This window comes from Macaca nemestrina, chromosome 12 (genome assembly GCF_043159975.1).
Source record: "Macaca nemestrina isolate mMacNem1 chromosome 12, mMacNem.hap1, whole genome shotgun sequence".
NCBI lineage: Eukaryota > Metazoa > Chordata > Mammalia > Primates > Cercopithecidae > Macaca > Macaca nemestrina.
Window position 1 is genome coordinate 30,225,159 of NC_092136.1, and position 23,884 is coordinate 30,249,042.

General features: G+C 41.3%; 1 protein-coding gene across 11 annotated transcripts in view; it reads right to left on the bottom strand.

The window, feature by feature from the left end:
* Window positions 1–11,697: 11,697 nt before the first annotated feature.
* LOC105471557 (CD44 molecule (IN blood group)) overlaps window positions 11,698–23,884 on the bottom strand; it is an 89,800-nt gene continuing 77,613 nt past the window's right edge. For all 11 annotated transcript variants that reach the window (XM_024789613.2, XM_011724085.3, XM_011724093.3 and 8 more), the window contains 3 exons: window positions 21,512–21,583; window positions 19,145–19,223; window positions 11,698–12,597 (listed from right to left, as the gene is read on the bottom strand). In XM_024789613.2, coding sequence (XP_024645381.1) covers window positions 12,393–12,597; window positions 19,145–19,223; window positions 21,512–21,583 — 356 coding nt within the window. In that variant the 3' untranslated portion in view covers window positions 11,698–12,392. The remainder of the gene's footprint in view (window positions 12,598–19,144; window positions 19,224–21,511; window positions 21,584–23,884) is intronic.

The window sequence follows — 23,884 nt, forward strand, 5'->3', positions numbered from 1 at the left end:
GACAGGAGAATTCTTTGTGTTCCTCATCCCCGTCTCTGCCTGCTTGGTGCCTCTAAGGCATAAGCATCTCCAAGGTTCTGCTGGAGCAACTGGCTCTCTACTCAGAGGCTGTCACTCTGCTCATACTTAGGTGACATCTTCCTACACCTGCTAGATCATGAATTCCTCTGCCATTTACTGTTTTCCAAAATCTCTTGGTATCTTTTTCTGCTAAAGTCCCTTCTTCCAATCTCTTCATGAGTCTACATTCTTTTGATGCATTTGTGATCGTTTGAGTGTTAGGAAGGAAAATACATAATGAGTATATTCAATCTGTTGACTTTAACTGGAATTCTGTGATGGAATATTCATTCTCAACTGGAAGCAACACTTCACGCTGCTTCCCAGCAAGCAGCTCCAGGCCAATGCTTAACTGCCTCCAGTAACCCCCTCTCATTAGAAGAAACTCATATACATCCTGGCTAGGTCCATGTTGGCACCTTGGTACCATTCTACTAGCTATTTAGCAGCTGGCTTGAGGAATATATTATCAGCTCTAGTTCTAGGCTATGACTTAGACAGGAAGTAAGCAGACATTTTATCTCCATTCAAATACCCTGGAAGAGCCCCTGGGATACAGCCAGTGAGTTAATTCCTTTTTTTGATCACTTACGGGATCTCTTACTATTATTATTTGTGCCTTTGTTCAACATACATGACTGAGCATCCATGTGCCAGGTGCTCTTCCAGATGCAGAAGACATTACAGGGAAGGTGAAAATTATAGACTCAGTTACTGATTTGGTAAAGCCTTGCATAATGACAGTGATGGTGAAATAGGGGGAAGGGACGAGGTTTTCTTACCCCTGAGTCACACAAGCTGGTGTGTGTGTGTGTGTGCATACCTTTCCAGGAGGTATTCCTCTCCTTTTTTTTTTTTTTTTTTTGAGACAGCCTTGCTCCTGCTCTGTTGCCCAGGCTGAAGTTAAGTGGCGCAATCTTGGCTCACTGCAAGCTCCATATCCCAGCTTCAAGTAATTCTCATGCCTCAGCCTCCCATGTAGCTGGAATTACAGATGTGCACCACCATACCTAGCTAATTTTTATATTTTTAGTGGAGATGGTGTTTCACCACGTTTGCCAGGCTCATCTCGAACTCCTGGCCTCAAGTGATCCACCTGCCTCGGCCTCCCAAAGTGTTGGGATTACAGGTGTGAGCCACCGTGTCCGATCCTTCTCCTTTTAATTCTTGACCCTCATCTTTCTTCCTTTAATCTCTTCTATCTCTGGTATCCCCACAACCCTCCCTTTCTCCTTATACCCACGACCCCTTCCCACAGAAATACAGATAGTCCCCAACTTAATGATGGTTTTACTTAATTTTTTTTGACTTTATGACGGGTTTATGCCAGTATTAAATGTATTCTTGACTTCTTATGACGTGTTATAGGAATATGGCCCCATTGTAAGTCCAGGAGCCTCTATAACCAGCTCATGCCTGTCTCAGCTTTTTCGGTCCCCTCAGCTTTCCCAGCCTTCCACATTGGATGCCAACTGCTTTTCTCCTCCTTCAAGTGATAGTCACTCTACAGGGAGAAGAGATAACTTGAGTCCACAAGGGTGAGAGTTTGTCTCTGGGAACTGGGGGCAGGGGGCGGGGTGCTGCATCAAAAAGATACTACCACCCTGGGTTGTACTGGCTTTCCCCTGGGTTACCTAAAATCAAGCACATCTCACCACCTCCAGGATTAATTTCTTTCAGAAACACTCTGTTCTAACCTGTATGACATATACCATTTTCTCCTACTCATTTTGACAATCTTACTAGCAGAATTAAATAACCTGGACTTATTATGCTAAAAGAGCATTCACTTCCACCTTGCCTTTGAGATAATTTATCAGACACCTCATTGTTATTTGACAATAAAGAATGTCCAAGTTGCACCTCCCTAAACCCTGGAGGCTGAGGGGAAGTCTCAGTTCATTCAGTCACAACGATAAGACTTAAAATGTAATCCCTTTGTGTGGTTTGTTAACAAGATTAGATGATATTTTTCGGAACAGAAAACATTTCCAGTATAAAATTTCTGGGAATAAAGAATTTTCTAGAAAGCAGATGTCTTGTTGTCTACCTTTCTATAGAAATGAAGTAGACCATTACTTTCGTATTTTTAATGTTGAATTCTTTTTAAGGAGCAATAAAAGGCAGAAAATAAGCCAGTCTCTTCTTTGAGTAGTCCTAGATTCTTTCAGGAAATTTAGTTAGCCAAGAGCTTCATCATAAGTGAAAACTGAGAACCAAGGTTTGGCATATTATTGAACTTTTCCTCAAACACCAAATGAACAAGTAATCTGTGCCACACTTAGAATCAACTAATAGACATAAAGTGATTTAGAGTCCCCAATAATTTTGACACTTGTTTAATAGCTCACCAATGTTGATGCCAGCCTTCTTTAAGAACTGAAATGAAAACTATTCCTGTTTAAAGAGTCAGTATGTTCAGGCAGAAGCAGTGTGGCATAGGAGTTAAGACAGCATGTTCTAGCTCTGGGCTGTTCACATTGGCAGACTGCTCTGCCAGTTACTAGCAGAGTGACTATGCTTCCTCTGCCTTAGTTTCCCCATCTGTAGATGCAAGATAATATGGTACTTTATATCACAAGGTTGTGCAGAGTATCATTTTCGTTTTCTTATTTTAGCATGTCTGTACCAGGCACTGTTTAAGATCTTTCAGATATTATCTTGTTTAGTTCTGATAACTCTGTAAGCTGTGTTCTATGATTATCTGTTAAACCGCAGAGAGGTTAAATAATTTAGTTAACACATGCAACATGCTTAAGACAGCACCTAAGTAGATAGCAAATGCTCAGTTTCAGCCATTATAGATCAATACTCTACCTATCCCTCTGTCATAGCAGGTTCTTGGCTACAATTATCAGTGTCCTTCAGACAAGTATCTGTAGCGCAGTAATGGTGCAATGTCTGGCATATAGTAGATAATCAGTAAATGATGTTTAAATTGCAACTAATGAACGTTTCCCTCTCTTCATGATCTATAAATCCTTTTCAAAACACAAAATGTTGATTAAAAAGAAAACGTGGACCCTCAGTTGTTCCCCAACCCTTTGTTCCAACTCAGGCAACCCAGTTCCACTCCCATTCCCACTCCCCGGTAAGCCTTGAGTGCAAGGATACCCACCTTTACCCTCTTCTTTCTGGTTTTACCTTGAGGATTCCAGGACTGAAGTCAGGCGGAAGGACTCAATTTCTACAGAGACAAAGGGGATGTTGTAAAGCATCCACTAGGGGGCGCATTATCAACGGGCCGGAGAAGGCCAACAAGATGGGTGAAAACGAAGGTTCTGCAAGGGACGTGAACGTTGATGGGAAAATTTCCATTACTGTCACCCTTAGCTTGACAGATGAACACATTGCACTTTTCTCAGTCAGCTTTTGCACAAAGGTCTAAATTTTGTTTAAGGGGGAAGTGATCTAAAACAGGGAGTCGGAGGTCCCTCGCCTGTTGAGAAAGATCCCGGCTCTACCTGACCTGAGGGACAGTACAGCGCGGCCAATGACTCTGCTGCCCGGGCCAGACTTTGTACTTCTGAGCTGCTGTGCCTCCCAGCCCAGTGAAAGGGGTTCAGAGAGTGGAAGAGAAGTCAAGTGTGGCCAAGACAACTTGCCCTGGAAATGCAGCCAACAAAACCCACTGAGGTTTGGAAGAGAGATGCTGTCCTTATTGAGACACTTTTGAGGTTACTTTATACCTATTGTGATTTAAATATCTGCTATATGCATAGACAGTCCTTATTAAATAGCTACTAACTTTCTTTCAGAACAATTGTTTGAAATCTTACTCTTCTTTGCATCCCTCTGACAATGTTTACCCCTCTGACAGCTTTTCTTCATCTTTCTCTCTTCATTTCTTAATGAGATTTAAAGAATCCTGGAGGAGGAGAAAGTAAAAAGTAAAGCTCTTACTGAACTCTAGTAACCCAAGCTGAAATTTGAAGCCCTTAAGCCTTTATTATTGAAAACCTGTCTCTCCACTTCTGCGTGGGTGAGTTCCCAAGGTATAGGATCTTCAGAATCTCCAGAGCTAGGCCCTTGGAATTTCAATCTCATTTCTTCTCTCTCCCTATCAAGGGGCCACCTTGAAGGCTGGCTCTGGCAGAGCCTTTGTGTTACACATGTTGGCAATAATAAACCTGCATATCCCACCCTTCCCCAGAAAACAGGAGGGGGAATCTCTTTTTCTTTCTGATGCTATTTGGAAATCTTAGGGTGGGAGAGGGTAGGCTTTTCAGACCCCAATGCTTAAAAGCGTTTGGGAGAGGTTCAGAAATTTTCGGAACACCTCTGATTTCCCCCAAATCATGGTTCATATTCTATCTATGTCCCTACTGTGTATTCACACAAGGAAAGTGTTGAAGATAGCAGAAATGAGGGAGGGAAACCTATGTAGGTCTACTATATTCCATCATTTTACAGATATTATCTCATTTAACCTCCCAGCATTCTTTCTGGTAGAGATTATTATTCCCACTTTACAGATGAGGAAACTGAGGCACAGAACTGTTCAATAATTTGCGTAAGGTTATACATAAGTAAATGGCAGAGGTTGAATTTGAACTGAGAGTCTTATTTTAAAAATCACCTTTTAAAAGCTAAACCTTAGCCTCCTTTTCTGAGGTGGTTATTATTCCTCTTTAGGGAGAGAGGAAGGAGGAAGTGGTTTAAACAAGACTTCTGGAAAATAGTAGTCACCACGTAATGACATCAGCAGTCTAGAAGCCTAATGGGGCAGGATTGAGGAGGCAGGTTTTGGGCGGCCCTTACAGGCAAACTACTGGTGTTCAAGACCAGGTGTCAACACAGGCACGAAATGGGGCTTGAGGCCAGGATGCCCAGCCAGACTTTCTTCTCCACTGAGCCTTCTTTGCCCAGGGCATCACAGCAAAAATCACATTTACACATGACTGATTCTTCCCTTTCCAATAAACACAGCATCTATGAAGTTGTTTATGGTTTCCTAAATTAATTCCATTGCTAATATGGTCTAAATCGTGAGTGTACTCATCCCCAAATCTTCTCAGTGGTTTGTGAAAGCCTCCTTTGGCTCCACCAGGCACAGAGAGCTCCAGAATACAGACCTGGTTTGCAACATTTGGAGATGATGTCTTAACTTCAGCAAATTCAGTTTACCAAACTTCTGACAATAGACAATTCAGGCATATTAAGCCAGAGACTTTGGAAACAGCTGAGGTCTATTCCTGGTTCCACCACTTTCTGCTTACTTGGTTTGGGGGACCATAATGAATTTCTCTGTACCCTCAGATGACCCTCCTGTTAAAAACAGGTAAGAATTTCTTCCTCATTGGTTGTAAGGGAAATTCAAAGATGTGTAAACCCAGACATTCATTAAGTGCTCAGTAACTTTTGAGGCTATTATTGAGATGAGTTTTCTGTTGCACATAGGATACACAAAGCAGATCCTGCTATTAAGAGGCTCATCATATAGTAGAAGAGACAGGTTCATAGGCAGATTAATGAAATTGCAGAGTAAGAACTACAATGACATATGGACAAGGTAAGATGTATACCCACAAAGGGAGAAATGAGCTCATTGTGGGTAGGGGTGGGGCAAGACAACTTCTTGGAGGTGACAATCAAAGCCATGGGTGGATGCCCAACTTTGGTTAACCTGCAGCCACAACTTGGATGGCCAAGATTTGATCAACGAATGTCAGCTATTTGCTTCCAGGACTCCCTGCTTGTTAGCCTTGCTTTGAAAGCAAAAACCTTTCGACTAAAATTGAAGGGCTTTCTTCATGGGGAGCTTCAGATGCTGAAATAATCTGTCTCCAGCCACTGTAAGTTAAAAGCAACTCACACTTAAAAGCTGGTTAGAGTTCAGAACATTGGAGGAAATGGTGAAGGAAGAAGTTAAGTACCTACTGTGCATATGTGGGCAATGGCAAGTAGAAATTAATATTTTTGAGGACCTAATATACCGTAAGCACTGCCAGGTGCTTATTAAATTTAATCCTCATAGCCACCCTATGAAGGTTTTACTGTCTCTTTACTGACTCAAAATATTTAAGATGTGTGAACAGGGTTGCATAGTTAAGTAAGTGGTAGAATCAGTATTAAAACTCAAAATTTGTCTGATCTCAAAGCTCATGTTGTTTCTACCATACCAAGCAATCTCCCAAACACATTTACACATGACTGTGCTCCTTCCTTTTCTAAAAGCATGGGGTTTATAAAGTTGTTTATGGTTTTCTAAGTTAATGCTATTGCCAATATGGCTCACATGGTGAGTGTATTTAAGCATAAACATGAGAGGTGCCCTTGAGCACAAGAATCTTTCAACATGTCTATCATAGATCTTGATTGCACTAATGGCCCTGATAGTTGGCTTTTTGGTAACCACACTCTTTTCAATGTGACTTTGCAGCTTCTCCCATTAGGAGATAGAATCTATTTCTCTTCTTTTAAAATCTGGGCTGCTCTTGTAATTTGATTGGTCAATAGAATATGGTGGAATGACAGAGCACCAGTTCTGAGCCTAGGCCTCAAGAGGACCTGTGAGCATGTGCTCTTACTTGGAACCCTGCCAGGCCTGGACCAGCCAGCTGGAGGCAGGTGAGAGTCAGATGGAAAAAGGCCCCAATCATCCCAGATGAAGCCATCCGAGATCAGACAGCTTCCAGCTGACCTGTTTGTTAATCACACACACAAATGCATGAGTCCCATCATGCTCAAGTGAGTCTTGCCAAGATCAGCAGAAGCACTCAGTTAACTGGTGGATGGATAAGAAATAAATACATGCTTTTTATTTTAAGCGACTAATTTTGGAACAGTTTTTAATGCATCAGTAGTTAATGAATATAACAAAAAATAATTTTCTTTTTAATTAGTAGTCAATAAAAGCAAAACATTGATTGTTTTAATTATTAGTCAGTACTCCAACTTTAATTGTTCTCTAAACCTGCTGTACAGCTGTCATCTTGGGATCTCCCTATGTCATCACCTTAAGAACTCCTTCTACTTTGTTTTCTGAAACTCATGTCCTCTCCTCTCTTGGTAACTCCCTTGTTTTGATGGAGTACATCCTTTGGGAGTTGCCTGTGAATGGGTGAGCAGGTTTGGAGACTATGATTACCTAAAATGTCTTTATTCCATCATTATACTTAATTTGCAGTTTAACAAGTTAGAATTCTAGCTTGGAAATAATTCTTTCAGAATTTCGAGGCACTGTTTCATAGTCTTCTATCTTCCAATGTGGCTGTTGAGAAATCTGATTCCATTCTGATTGTTGATCCGCCATATATGTATTTTTCCTTTCTAGATATTCATAGGATCATTTCTTTGCCCCAGGTGTCATGAATTTTTAAGATAATATGCATTAGTGTGGGTCTGTTTTTATTCATTTTACTAAGTACTCACCTTGTCTTTAGTCAAGATATTCATGTTTTAAAGTTCTGAAAAATTTTCTTGATTTTTTTTCTTGGATGATTTCTTCCTATTTGTTTTCTCTCCCTGTGACTTTTATTACAGCATTTGCATGTTAAATTTGCTGGACCAGGTGCCAATCTTCCCAATGTATTCCCCCTCTGTTTCCATTTCTTTGCTTTTGCTCTATTTCTGAGGGTATTTCTTTAACTTTATTTTGCAAACCTTCTGTAAGGTTTATTTTTAAATTTGTGCTCTCACGTTTACATTTTTAAAAGCTTCTTTTTCAGGTGTTCTCTATATGTTCCTTTTTATCCTGGCATTGTGTTCTTGCTTTATAGATATACCATCTCCTCTTACCTTACTGAGGGTATTGGTGACCCTTATTAGAGAAAGTTTCCTTATCTAAGCAGTTTCTTTTCTGTCAAGGTACTTTTTCCTGTTTTTTGTAGTCCCTGACTTTAATATTAGATGTTTTCTCCAAAATTCTGGTGCTCCTTGGTAACAGCTCATGTGTGAGAGTAAGCTACAGAAAGCTGACTGAGCTTTCTGGGTGCCTGGTGTGGCTTGAGATGCCATCTTCATTGCAGATCGCTTTGTTGGGCCATTTCTTTGGGGAACTACCATGTTAATATTTTTAGAATTTTATCTCAGGCTTATAAGATTCCCCAGAAACACTGAGCTTCTGCCTGGAGAACATATGCCTAGCTGCCAGTATTCCGAGAGCCAAGCTGGGAGAGAAGGATAGGGAATCTCAACACTCTTTAAGCATGGTTTCACTTTTTCAGCATGGCCTTTCTTTTCTCTTTTGTTTCTTTTCTTTTCTTATCTTTCTTTTCTTATTCAGGGTGTCACTCTTCACCCAGGCTGCTGTGCAGTGGAACAATCTCAACTCACTGCAGCCTTGACCTCCCAGGCTCAAACATGATCCTCCCAACTCAGCCTCCCGAGTAGCTGGGACCACAGGTACACACCACCATGCCCAGCTAATTTTTATATTTTTTACAGAGACAGGGTTTGCCATGTTGCCCAGGCTGTTCTCTAACTCCTGAGATCAAGCAATCTGCCCTCCTCAACCTCCCAAACTGCTGGGATTACAGGCATGTATCACCGTGTGGTATTTCTAATGTCAACTGTGTACGTGCTGTTGGACTTCAACCAGAGACTCTCTTTTTCCCTGTCTCCAGAAAATAAACTTCTGATCTTTTGCTGAGATTGGGAAAGGATGGTATTCAGTTACACAGAGTAAGGAAGGGGACCTGGAATTCTAACTGCTTCTTACATAGACTTTAAGCTTGTCCTCCTAATCTTAGCCTCATCTTCCCATTTATTTCCAGAGTAGCTACTGAGCCTTTTGATGGTTCTGTCACATAAATCTGGTTGTTTCTCAGTTTTCCACACTGCAGGCTTAGGAGTCAGCTTTTCCAGATCTGTTCATTCAGTTACCAATCAGCTATCACTTTTCAGCTTCAATTTTTTGTTGCTCTTGTCTCTTCTTCCGATCTTTTGAACTCCATTGGTTGAATCCATCTGGAAATATCTCTTTATTTTCTTTTTAGAGGCTTACATGAGGGAATGAAGGTATGTATACTCTCCTCTCTTTAACTGGAAGTCCAGGAGTAGTTCTTGGCTTTAAAAGAATGAACACTTTACTATATCTCATTTAGTTTGAAACATGTGAACCACAGATCAATCATAGAAAACCAAATTTTCTCCAAAAGAAGACTTTCAAGTTGATAGAAACCCATTTTGTTTTTGCTTTTTTAAAAAATAAAATGAGTGTGAGGCTTCAGCCACCTCAGATACCTTTGACTTTGTTCCTCTAAATTACCCATTCAGTGCCAGATAAGCATAGTTCTGTCCCTCTCAGCCTCCCGTTCTTTTAAATTAGAGACTTCTGAGTCTGTTTCCTTTAGTCTTTTAATGTTAGCCTTTTAATATTTTCCAATAAGTGCTTTCAACTCAGCAATATACATATCATGCTTTCCTCATTATTATTGATCCATCAATAAATATACAAAAACCAGAGGAAGGGTATGCTCTGAAAAGTCGAAGTAACAATAACAGTGGTCATTGTACAGTACAAGAATGAACAATGAGCTATTCTTTGAAAACTCAAAACAAATGATTTACACAAAGACATACCTATAACATAAAGGTAAATGGACCATGTTATTCTTGTTCTTAAGTACATTTTGCTTTTCCAGATAAGTCAAATGTTTCCTCTCTCCTACTCCTGATATAATAGTATTGAATGAATGTTGGTTACAAAATCAATTCTTGGTGTTGTTATGAATCTCAATATAAAACTTTTTGAAAGGTTCTGCTAGAAAAGCCAATTCTACCAGGCTTGAAATATGGATTTGAAGATGTCTTTTGTCTCATTTGATTTTTCACTCAGAGCTAATTTTAAGGGAAGTCCTCAGGAGACATGAAAGATTTACAACTGCAGGAAAAATTACATCTTAAGCTCTTAGGTTGCTTTGCAAAATAACTAAATGTTGGCCTTTTACTTTTATAAACAAGACCCAGTTTAATGACTTAGCTCAGGTCACCTGGAAAATCATTGGTAAAAATGACATGTAGTCAAGCTGTGCTTCCAGAGTTATGCCCTTGAGATCAAGAGAGTGAGAATACATCTTATTCCATAAACTTCAGGCTATGTTTATGTTACAAGGGTTTGTAAAGACTTGGGCAGCTCTCCATTGACAATGGCCAAGGAATAGAAGCTCTAGACCTCTCTTATTTCTATCGTGAAAACAGAGGTATATCCAAGTGAGGGACTACAACAGTAATAAAGGAAAAAAGTATTTAATTCCAAAATAAAATTGAAAATAATCTCCTGTCTCAGCCTCTTTGTTGGGAATATCTAGAAGGGGTGGAAAACCATCTCTGGCTACGAGACTTGTATCACTACCCCTCTCTCCCTGGGGGGACAGGTAGAGGCTGGTGTAACCATTTTGAACCTTGTCCCAGAGTGACTTGTTGCATTTCAGTTAAAGAGCTTGAGTGAGCCTGTCTGGGCCTCTGGCAGACCCAGTAAATCTCTGGGAAAACAAGGGGCACTTGCACACTAGTGGCAGGAACAACACATAGTGACCTAATGTCCAGTTTCTTTCAAATTGAAAATAAAAAGAAACCCAGACCACTGAATATGGAACTGGCCAATGATGTTCACAGAAAAGAAGGGAAGTTTTTGAAGATTATGGGGCAAAGTGGAGGGAAGGAGGGAGGGGAGAGAGTAGACAGGGAGGAGCAGAGGCTGGGAATAGTGCAGAAAGTTGGCATCTCTCCTTTAAAGATATTCTTCAGATCAACTCTAAGCCCAGCCCTGATTTAGTTGGGAGCTTTTCTTCTTCTTTCTGCTTTGTGGTCTGAGAAGCATTGCCCGTTAAGCATATAAGTTTAGGTAACAAATGACTTTTAGTGGGAGCCTCAGAAAGGAGATACCATTTAATAGGAGCTGTTGCTTTATAGATGCAATGGCTTCTATTACAAGCAGCCTTTGGAAGTTCTAGGACCAATCGGACACCCTGCTTGATGAATAAATGCCACAAAGGACTTGCCAAGTGGGAGATAATATGGGATTAGAGCATAAAGTCAGTACTCACTTGTTTGGTCATAAACTTGCCTATCTGGTAATAAGATTCCAATGATGGGAATCCCTGTAACCTTTTGAGGGACTCCCCAGGCACTTAACTCAACCTAAATAGCAACTGCATCAAGAGCAGACACTGATGTGTCAAAGTTTAAGTTTACAAATACAGCCATAAAAATGTCAAACAGGATCTACACTGCATCATCCTTCCCCCGCCAATCTCTTTCATTTCCATTGGCTTCTTCTCCTATTGTAAGACATCAAAAGGCACTTCCATATTGTTTTTGTAAATCACTAATAGGGCCAGCCTCTATGAAATAGGGCCCCAGGGATAACAAGTCATGCAAACTTAATGTGACTTTGCAAAACCTTTGACAGGAGAGAACAGTTGGCCATTAAACCATAACAGAGTCCGAAGCTCCTCAGCATCCAACTCTGATTCCAGGACAGGACAGAAAACCTTCGGAAAGTGTCAAAAACTAAACAGTGCTGCCTTCCTTGATCTTCCATGACATATGGCTGAGAGGGTCTGAGTGGGAACTCAGGGTCTCTGAGATGAAGACTTAGAAGAGTCTTCTTACCATCCTCAGCTCTTCCTGATACATTGTAGGGATCCAGACAGTGCTGGTTTAGAAACTGAAAAATCACAGCACAAAAAGTGAAGATGGAAGAAGTACAGATGTTTATTATGAATCAGTTTAAACCCTTTTGTGCTTCTGACAAAGTAACTTTAAAAAATTATACTGATCAAAGGACCTCCAGGGTTTAATATTTTGAAAACACAGATAAATAGTTTACTACAGATAAATAGCTTCACCCTTTGTGTGTCTCCCCGAAGCATCTGAAAAATTTCTAGGGGGGTCTGTTGAAGGAGATGTGTAACTAGTACACCACAACCCCCAACCTCACTGGAAATCAATGCCCAGGGATTAGGATACTGGAAGGGCAAAATGGACCCATTCAAATTTCCTCCCAGGGACCAGGCCCTATTAGCCCTGGGGAATGTCCTTAGCTGGTGGGGGAAATGTTGGCAATCAGGAATATGTATGTGTAGTTTTTGTTAGAAGTCATCCACAGCACACCTGAGGGATGATAGTCCTCCACGTGGGAACTGGAACAATCAAATTCTTGCTGATTATTAATTGGGCCTTAATTTCAGAAAGCAATGCTGTTTTTACAAATTGGACCTGACTTTAAAGAACAAAACACAAAAAACAAAAAGAGTAGAAAATTTTCTGCTAAAAAAGATTCCCAATGAAACAATCAGTAGCACATTGCATCTGTTAAGTGTCCCAGCTCCCTGTAATGGTTATGTTTCCAACGGTTGTTTCTTTCCAAGATAACGGTGTAGGTGTTACACCCCAATCTTCATGTCCACGTTCTGCAGGTTCCTTGTCTCATCAGCTGTCATAAACTGGTCTGGAGTTTCTGATGGCTCCTTGTTCACCAAATGCACCATTTCCTGAGACTTGCTGGCCTCTCCATTGAGTCCACTTGGCTTTCTATCATCCACAGCTCCATTGCCACTGTTGATCACTAGCTTTTTCTTCTGCCCACACCTAATAATTTAAAAAATGTACCATATGAGAAAGAGTGCAGCGACTCAGGCATCAGATCGTCATCATTATTGAGCACCATCATGAGGATCACTATGGTTTATGATGGCTTTAGTGTGTGCCAAGCACTGTACTAGGTGTCTTCTCTACTTTAACAACTAACAACCAGCACTTAATGACCAGACTCTTAACAACCAGCACTCCTCAAAGTGAGGTCCCTGGACCAGCAGCAAGAGCATCCTCTTGGAACCTGTTAGAAATACAAATTCTCAGCCCCACCCCAAACCTACTGAATCAGAAAACTCTAGGGTTGGAGCCCAGTATCTGTGGTTCACAACTCCTCAGGGGGCTTCTCTGCACAGTCAACTTTGCAAATCAGCAACTACAACTCCAGGAAGCTGGTGTTATTATTATTATCCCCCTAATCCAAGAGAAGAAACCTTGGGGATCAGAAAATTCAGTAACTTCCCCCAAGTAACTCAGCAAGTAAGAAAAGAGGATTCAAACCCTGGTCTGTCTTACTCTCAAGTTCTGATTTGCCTTCTATCATACTTTATAATGGAAATGTTTGCCTCTTTTAAGCATGTTGGCAGTTTCTGCAGATTTAGATAAACCATCAACATGATGATTGTAAATCATTCTGATTTGTATATTCAAGAAAGTCCAATAACTTCCTCTCCCAGTCAACACTTTGTCGGCCTTGTCAGCGTTATTACTGAATGTACTGAGAAGAATAAAACATTTTTCTAGAGGTGTAAGGCCATCGTGATGTTTTCCTAACATTGGTTAACTCCCATATAACCCTTATATAGGAAGTTTAATAACATAAGACGAATTATTCTCATTACTTTAACATTACTTAAGACTCAAACGCAAAAGAAAATTGCCATGGAAGAGCAAGACCTTGATCTTTTCCCTGGTTACTGTCCATTGCTTCACCCCAGCCAGGCTGACACAATGCTTCCTCTTTCCTGTAACACATCGCTGCTACACATATACAAGTCAGACTATGCTTAGAGGAAGCAAAGTTGCACAGCTTCACAACTACAAGCAAGATGGGGATGCAGGGAAGCAGATTACCTCCTGAATGCCAGCCACTTTACATGTAATTTTCTATAATTCTTACAAGACTCTTTCAAAGCAGCTATTGTTCCCATAATACAGCAGTGGAAACTGAGGCCAAAAGAGGTTTAATAACTTGCTCGAGGTCACATAGAGAGTAAGAATGACAGAGCCAATATTAAAATCCAGGCCTTTATGACCAAAGTCTGGGCTCTGCCTGGCTCTGTCAATGCTGCCAGCCCTCTGGAGATTTGGAAACAGTATGAAGTCAGAATTGTTCACTTTGCCTCTGGATATTTGGGGTAATAGAGACAAAGCATCTATTATTCATGATCATGGACCATTCCCTGTAGGACTGCCAAGGCCATAAACTTTAAGTTCTTGTTTGGGGAAATAGAAATTATACCTCCTCAACAGGAGGTAGATCCTGTCTCCTCTGGCATGAGGCTTGATGAGGAGTTGGGGGAAGGATGCTTGAACCGTGAAACAGATTCATGGGAACCAGGAATACAGATGGAGTCCAGCAGGATGCATGGTCAAAAAAAGGGCCTTGGAGGCCAGGTGCAGGTGGGTGACACAGTAAGACTCCATCTCAAAAAAAAAAAAAAAAGAAAAAAGAAAAGAAAAAGAAAAAGAAAAAAAAGAAAGAAAGAAAAGAAAAGGGGCTTGGAAGGCCTGGTTTTGAGAACTTCCTGCTGTGTGACCTGGGGCAACTCACTTAACCTCTCCGAGCCTCAGTTTTGCATCAATAATACCAGGTTATTAAGAGTAGCAATATCATAGGATTGTGAAAAGCCCTTGAAACAGAGACTGTCACTAAATAAATGAGTCTATTGTTATTATTCTTGCTCTTATGAAGGATAAGGAAATAATTGTTGTTCTTGCTCTTATGCAGGGTAAGGAAACTAAGGTTTGGGATAACACTTAAAACAGTATCTGGAGCACAATAAGCTTTCAAGTGCTGTCTATAATTGTTAATATAACAAAAGCCATATGAAATGAATTTTGTTTGTTTCTCCTGGCTTCCTCCACCTACCTCGTTATTATTTACTATGAAGAGGATTTAAAAGGCTCAAGGTAGAATGCTGCTCGTGTTACTTCCAATTCTCTGGTCCCTGTGTTCTTTGGAGGAAAGTTGTCTAGTTAAAGTCATTCCCATTTGCCTAACCAATGGGTGGTTGAGGGATGGAATGAAATATTGTGGGAAAGTGATTTATGAGCATAAAAAATGTGTCTGTGCATGGGAGTGGGTGGGGATTAATTTTGTTAATCTAAATGAAGCTGATCTTGACAGTGGATAACATTTGACCTATAGAACACAGGAATATTGTGCTTAGGTTTTGGCTGGCCAGCATTTCCCTTTGGATTTATGTGTTTCTATCTGTCTGAGTACTTTCAGGAGGGTAGGATGATTCTCATAAATAACTCATTCCAATATTCAGTGCTCTAGGCATCTAATAAGTACTTTTAAAAGACAAATTCAAATTTTTAAGTTCTTCTTAGTTATAAGAATTTAAGAATGAGCACTAGACCTGAAGGAGCTTCAGAGATGAGCTAGCCCAGCTTCTTCATTATGTGAACTGGACACCAAGTCCAAGAAGTCAAGGGTATTGTCCAAATTCACAGCTAGTTATGGCACTGCAAGAATCACAGCTTGAATTTTCTGTTTTTTTGTTTGTTTTATAAAGTCTCACTTCATCAACCAGGCTGGGGTGCAATGGCACAATCTCGGCTCACTGCAACCTCCACCTCCTGGGTTCAAGCAATTCTCCTGCCTCAGTCACCCGAGTAGCTGGGATTACAGGCACCCACCACCACACCTGGCTAATTTTTGTATTTTTAGTAGAGATAGGATTTCTCCATGTTGGCCACGCTGGTCTCAAACTCCTGACTTCAAGTGATCTGCCTGCCTTGGCCTCCCAAAGTGCTGGGATTACACGTGTGAGCCACTGTGCCCAGCCACAGCTTGGATTTTCTGACTCTGAAGATCAGAGGTCCTCGTGGATCTGTATCTTACCTTTTTCTCCTCTTCCCTTAAATCTCAGGCATTAGCTGAGCACACAGCAATCACACAGTGTGTGAAGGAGGCAGACTGGGACCTCACCAGGAAAGGGAGGGCAGGCTGGCTGGGGTTTAGACGCCAGGTAACATAGTTTTATGGCATGGCAGAATTTATCTCAAAAGATTTAGGTGGGTAACTTGGCAACTGATCTCATGACTCTTCTACCTGACAATCCTTAAAGATATTTAGGGATTTATTTTGCACTGTTTTAGAGCTGTGCCATCCAATATAGTAGCCACCAGCCACATGTGGCTATTTGAATTTAAACTAATTACAATGAAATGAAATTAAAAATTCACTTCTTCAGTCAAACTAGCCACAGTTCAAGTGCTCAGTAGCCACAATTGGCTAGTAGTTATATATTGGACAGTGGAGATATAGAACATTTCCATCATCACAGAAAGTTCTATTGCATAGCACTGTTCTAGACAGCAGGAGGAAGTTGGGTGAGCTCAGATTACAGGAGCTCCTGTGGAGCATAAGAGAATGAAAATATTTCTAAATTATGGCGATGCGTAGAAAAGACCTACTGATTGGAGTGTGGGTGACTGCCTGCTGGGGTTTATAGAAAACACGATTATTCCCATTAAAGTGAAGGCTGGTGAACAGTTTTTATGTACAAGCAGCGCATAGTAAAGTCCTCATGTTTTTTTCTCCTCTTCAGACAATTCAGATGGGTTTTTGTTTGTTTGTTTGTTTGAGACAGGGTCTCACTCTGTTGCCCAGGCTGTAGTGGCACTATCGTGGCTCACTGCTGCCTCTACCTCCTGGGGCTCAAGCGATTCTTCCACCTCAACCTCCCAAGTAGCTGAGACCACAGGCATGCGCCACTACGCTCAGCTAATTTTTGTCTTTTTTGTAGAGACGGTGTTTCACCATGTTGCCCGGGCTGGTCTTGAACTCCTAGGCTCAAGTAATCCACTGCCTCGGCCTCCCAAAGTGAGCCACTGCACCTGGTGTGAGCCATTGCGTAAGCCACTGCACCTGGCCCAGATACATTCTTTAAAGGAAAATCTTCTCTGGAGCCTCACCCAGTATCTATCAACCCAGTTGACTCCTAAAATAATTATGTGCTCTCACAGAGAGGGAATAAAGCATGATTTCCCGTGGAGAGCTGTAATTCAAGGAGTCAGGTGACATGAGGAACAGCAAGGAAAGCTGTTGTGGATGATGGCAGCAGTGGAAAAAGCTGAAGAAGTAATAGAACCCCCAAGCCAGCATCTTTAAGACAACGTGACTCACAGATCACTTCATCATGCAAGCCCATGAGCCATCCTTGTATGTCAACTTCAGAGACTAATGATTTTCCACTTTTGTCTTTTAACCATAATTTATATAACAGTGTCTGGCACAGGGGTTCTCAATAAATATTAGCCAATTCAAATTCAAGAGGCCAATACTGCCACTAAACCTCAAGATTCTTTTAAAAAAGGGATGGTACTCTTTTTGTTTTTTACCTTCTCTTTCTCCTTGCCAGGGCTGGTAGTCACAGGAGCCACTCAAAAGATGTTTGCTGAATAAATGAACACTCATTGGAGGCCCCATTTTCAACCAACCTTTCTCTGATGAAAACAGGATTCTGTATCTCTTTCTCTTAAATGTGACACTCAAAGCAGAAAAGCCCCAGCCTTTGAAGGGGATTAGAAATGGGTTGACAGCTTCAGAATCACAGAGCCCATTAAGGGGCCTGTGCAGCTGTTAACCACCCTTTAGCTGCGTGGCAAATCTGTTTTCAATTATCAAATCAGGACATAGTGATCTATGGTGTCCAAGCAGCTACTTTCCTGGTGAGATACTCGCTGTGCCGGACCCTGTGTGTCCCTGTTTGCCGGTTACCAGGGTGACTGTGGTCTTGGGAGGAGGGAGAGGGCAGGAGTGAGGCCCCTTCTCTGCTGTCTGCTGCTGACAAGACACAGACGATGGGGGAGATACCCAGCTCCAATGTATGGACTCCAGCTGCTCTTGGGGACAGCTGAGATGCTTCTCTGAGGTCTCCCTGAATGTTGACAGCATCCGTGCCAGCGTTTCTATGGTGACATGTGCAAAGCTTATGGACTGTGTATGTGAGCAAAAGTGGTGCATGCTAGGGCTTGGCAATAAAGGGCTGATTGCACACAATAGGAAATTCATATTTAATTGAGCAAAAGTAATCCGAGGGAAAACAAGGAAGCTGAAGGGAAGTATAAAGACTCTTTGTAAAGACTCCCCCAAGTCACATTATTTAAATTCAACTAAAAAAAAAATCTTCCATTCAATCATAGGCAGCCTTTTAGATTTTTTCTCTCAGTTTTGTTCCTTATACAATCAGCTATCATAACTACTTTTTAAAATTATGCCCTGAATGGTATAGATAGCAACATAGCTATTTAACTGTAATATGGCACTTTTATTAACTTGTACCAGCATAATTATATAACAGCATCATTTGATTTTCTCAGATAATTAGAGACTGTATGGGCTGCCCATGGTGTTGGAATTAGCTGTTGGTTGCTTTCCAAAAGCCAGTAAGGAGTCCATAATTCTCTCTAGGTCTTCTCCCAGACTGAGGGGCATTTTTCTGCCCTGTGAGGTGATCTGGGGACACAATAAATGTGGCCCTGCTTGGAAATAAGGTTCTTTTACCTTATGAGAAACCATCTAAAGGGACATTTACAAAAGATTTAATATTCCTATGAATTATGTCCTGGAGAAAAATAATGTATCTTTAAAGTGTCTTGGGTAAGAAATTTAGATTTATACTTTTATAAATTTAGATTTATGCCCCTGTTAAAGTTCATTTCCTCTGTTGCTAGAATTACTATTGTGTGTATACCTGAATCTCTTCAACTACAGTTCCCAGAAAACAAAAAATGATATCATTACAAACAGCAAACAACAAACAAAAGCACAAAGCCAATACCTCCTTCTGGTAAAAGTTCTTAAACATTCCCTGGACCTCAGAGAGGCTACAGGGGATGATGAATCACTGAATCTTTATACAATATTTGTGCATCGTGAATGTATTTAATCAATATTTCACAAATCAATGAATGAGTATATACTTTTGTATGCCTTCCTGGTGAGATACTTCATAACTTTTATCAGATAGAGTCTGCATGAGGTTTAACCCTAAAAAACATGTAAAATCACAAAGCATTCAACCACTACTTAAAAGTGATGAGCCAAACAATCACAGGTGTCTCCTGTCTTTAAAAACCGGGGCAGAGAAAGATGTCTTAAGCTGCACCATGCACATGAATCACTGGAATCTTGTTAGGATGCAGACTCTGCCATAGGAGGTCTGGGGTTGGGTTTGAGATTGTGTATTTCCAACAAACTCCCAGCGTGCCCAGGCTGCTGGTTCCAGGGACTACACTCTGAGCAGCAAGGATATAAAGTTTAAATGATGCCCTTTCCAAGGTGAAGGCCCCCAGGACAGCCCCTTACCTTCTTCGACTGTTGACTGCAATGCAAACTGCAAGAATCAAAGCCAAGGCCAAGAGGGATGCCAAGATGATCAGCCATTCTGGTGTGAGTAAATTAAATGACATGTATGAGCTTCAGAGACACACTTTGTAAAAACAAAAATGCACTTTATAATTGACCTAGTTCAAACAAGCACCAGTCAGCGCTGCAGGGGGGTCTGGTCAACAGGTCCAGCCAATAGGCAGGTAATTCTGGAAGAGCAATTTGCTATACGTATTTGTCCAACAGCCTTCTTGCTTTAATCTTTTATCATCAGTCAGGATTTTTAAGTCCCTTCAGGAGAACTATGTTTCTAAAAAAGGACAGGATGACTTGTTGAATCTTGTAGATGCCTTTGGTATAATATTATTAAACAGATAAAAGGAAATGTAGGCTTCTTTTGAAAGGAACATTTTTTCCTGTATAAGAGCACCAACCTATCCACCTTACATTGTATTAAAAAACAAAAATGGAGACAATAAAGGATTGGTTAAATAAATTAGGGTACATCTATTGCATTATGCACTACAATACAAGGAGGAAATATTCAATGACATGGAAGCCATGGTTAACCAGTAGGCAATGTTTGCTAAACACCATGTAAGGCACAATCACATTTTGGTATATATTTTACATTTTAAAATGACAGGAAAGGCCAGGCGCGCTGGCTCACGCCTATAATTCCAGCACTTTGGGAGGCTGAGGTGGGTGAATCACGAGGTCAGGAGTTCGAGACCAGCCTGACCAACATGGTGAAACCCCATCTCTAAAATTACAAAAATTAGCTGGGCGTGGTGGCATGCTGTATTCTCAGCTACTCAGGGGGCTGAGGCAGGAGAATCGCTTGAACTCAGGAAGCGGAGGTTGCAGTGAGCCGAGGTCGTGCCACCGCATTCCAGCCTGGGTGACAGAGCAAGACTCCATCTCAAAAATAAAATAAAATAAAATAAAATAAAATAAAATAAAATTAAATTAAAGACGTATATTAAAATGGTAACCATGGTATTTCTGGATGGTGAGATCGATAAGTGATTTATATTTCCATTATTTTATCTAGTTGTATTTTTTCAAATGTCTTCAATAATTACATATCACTTGTGGATTAATATTCTACACATTTTGAAATCAGGCTCTTGTAGGACTAAAATCTGACTTGACAACTCTCCTAAATTCAGCTGCAAAGTGGGTTGTATATGTGTGCCATGAACCAGGGCTTGAGAAAGAAGACACATGGAAAGTCTCATCATCTGTTTTCTTCTTGGAAATCTTGGTTTACCTCTGATTTCCTGCTCAGCACTACCTTTGCCTCACCTTTTCCTGGTTCAGATGAGTTTGGAGAGGGAGGTAGAGTCAGAAGTGGAGGAGACTGACAGGAGGGCCCCATTTCTGTTCTTCCTGTCTACTCCTGCCCACAGTGGCCCTGGTCTCCAGCCTGAGATGTCCCACCTGCACTACCCCTGGAGCTGGGAAGAATCTTGCTGCCTGATGACAGCTAAGGCTTCCCCTCCGCTCTCCCCCAGGGCAGCCCACCCCTCTCTCTGTCTGGTCTGTCTTCAGGTGTGCTTAGGCAAGCTGGGACAAAGGAGAAAGGTGCAAGACACATTCTTCTCTTTCCCCAAGGGAGACTCAGTTTGGAGACCTCTGAAGGGTAGAGAATTAAAAAGGTAATTTACAACCTTAGGAGATGATTCCCTTTAGTAATTCTCCTTGACAAATCAATTTTGATTCCAAGTCAAATAAAGAATTTGCAACAAATGCCTTGTCTTGATGCTCAGGAGAACCAGGTGTCCCAGCCTCCTCACTGCACATGTCATACTTTCTGAAAAGTTTATTCTGTCCACATCAGCAGGCGGTCCCTCGACCAAAAAAAAAATTAGTTGGGGAACCAAAAGAAAGTTTTCACTCCATCTAACATAAATGCTCTTGTGGCTCCTCCCTGTCTGTAATTGTAAGAGGAAAATTACATGCTTCACTTTGGACCCCAGAAATAAGGGAAAATTGGATTGGGATAGAAAGGACCTAGGAATGACATGGGGTCCTCTTGGCGATCATTCACTTAGGAAGGAAGCTTTAGTAACTAACATGACACTTCTCTGGGACAGGCCAGGGACAGATCTGAGTATGAGCTCAGCTAGTTTGCAGAACCCAGGAAGAGAAGACTATTCCATCTTTTCCTACCAAGAGGCTGCAGTACTCTCACTCATCCTTTAACTTGTAAAGAGGAGCAATCAGATTCATATGTTGGGCATTGCAGAGAATGTGCTTTCAAACGGGTCTCTTCTTCCTTGCTGGGACATTCAGAGAAAGCTACTTTCAGCGTGTTTTTCTGCCTCACAGTTGGAAACTCACCTGGAATTTGGGGTGTCCTTACAGGACCAGAGGTTGTGTTTGCCCCACCTTCTTGACTCCCATGTGAGTGTCCTAAGGGGAAAAACAACATCTCTGAACCAAAGTTTGCAATGAGTAACCATGAGTTCCTTGTGGAGCTGCAGAAAGGGCAGCTGTCCACATTCTTAATCACTGAGAAGCCATTTATGGATTCAAGCTGCAGATGTTTATAAAGCATTACACAAAAGATATCCCCCCTCGCCACCCTGGTTTGATTAAGGCTAAGGCTTGGTAATGTTATTTTGTATCAAGGAACATGAGAATTCTCCGCAGCAGTGTTGTACAGTGTTCAGGACTTTGGGGTCTAGAGCTGGATAACCCTGGATTTGAGTCTCACCGCTGTCTCTTGCTAACTAGCCATGTGTAATGGGTTAATTTACCTTCTCCAAGTCTCTCTTTTCGCACTTGTAAGATGGGGATAATAGAATCCTGTTCATCATAATTTTACAGACATTTAAAGAAGTACATGGTATTGGTAGTTGTGTGTGGTTGTTATTTCTATTTTAAATTTAGGACCTTGCTACTCAAAGTGTGGCTCTCGGACCATCAGGACAGGCATACCTGAGGAGATCGCTAGACACGCAGAATCTTATGCCTCATCTCAAAGCTACCAATCAGAATCTTCATTTTAACAAGACCCCCAGGGGACTCACACACTCCAGAAAGCCCAAAGGGAACCTGAAAATCCCATCCAATAGCATCATAGGAGCCAACATAAACGCTATAAAATAAGGAGTTTGCTCACACCTGTAATCCCAGAACTTTGGGAGACCGAAGCAAGTCGATCACGAGGTCAAGAGATAGAGACCAGCCTGGCCAACACAGTTAAACCCTGTCTCTACTAAAAATACAAAAATTAGCCAGGCGTGGTGGCGGGCACCTGTAGTCCCAGCTACGGGAGGCTGAGGCAGGGGAATTGCCTGAACTCGGGAGGCAGAGATTGCAGTGAGCTGAGATTGTGCCACTGCACTCCAGCCTGATGACAGAGCGAGACGCCATCTCTAAATAAATAAATAAATAAGGAGTTTGGCAGCAGTGGCCCTTTCTGACTATGAAAAATCACCCTATTAGAGTCCCTGCTAATATATTACTGAAACACACCTTGTTAGAAGAATCAACATTTTCTACTGCTAAAAAGCAAAATAAGGAAATGAACAAAATGCCTTAAACTGGGAGGAAGCATCACAAGACAGACAATCCTCAAGTCAGAAATGGAGGCCTATCCAAATGAGGGAGACACAATGGTTCTAAAAGAACCTTCTAAGAAGCTGGGCACGGTGGCTCACACCTGTAATCCCAGCACTTTGGGAGGCGGAGACAGGAGGATCACTTGAGCCCAGGAGTTTGAGACCAGCCTGGGAAACATAGGGAGATCCTGTCCCTATTAAAAATAAAAATAATAAATAAATAAATAAATAAATAAATAAATAAATAATTTTTTTCAAAAAGAAACTTCTAAGACATCTTGTGAAGAGACTCATCAAAATGAAAGGTTCATAGATTTTAAAAAATTCTTCCTCCATTGCTTCAAAACAAAATGTGAAAGTGTCCCACCAAAATGAACTTTTTTTCCTACCAAAGGGAAGCCCATTGTAGAATCCTGAAGGCTGATCAATGGATGAAGATGGTGGGGTCTTAAATGAGAGCTTTCCTCATGGAGCCAAACTTTAGGCTGTGCACAATGAAATCTTGATTACGATGGTTATATGGGGACATGATAGCTCTTGTTTATGCAATTTGATGCTTTTGTTAAAACTTAAAAGGGAGCAAAACAAGTTCCTACCAGACATCTAGGTGTTTCAACATCCCCCATCCTATGTTGACAGCGGCCTCTGACTTTACAAACCTCCAAAACAATCCAAGGCCCTTTCCCTACATGCTTTCCAGTGTCCTTGGTGGTTGGCAGGTTTTCACCTGCCCAAGTCATGGGACATTGGCCACTTAAACTAAAGATCTTTGGCCTTGAAAACTCCCCAGGAGGTATAGTCACTCTCACTGTTTTTTTATTTTATTTTTTCTGACTCACATAAGCCTTTGATATTTAAAAAAGAGGCCATTAATGGATCATAATCTCTTTATTTTCATTTTCAAAAAAAAAAAAGAAGTGCTCCCAGCAAGAAAAGATCTGGGTGTGTGTGCAACAAGATGAAACCTCCTGTTTGAACAATAGACACCTGCTCAGAAGCCAAACAAAAGAGACTGGCTCCTGTCCGCCTGATTCTCACTTCAAGCAAAAGCCACAGAGGATGGATGTGAGACAGCAGGGCTTGCCTTGTGCCCTAGATGTCTACAAATCCAGCCAGGGTAGGACTGGCCACAATAGCAAGTTCCACA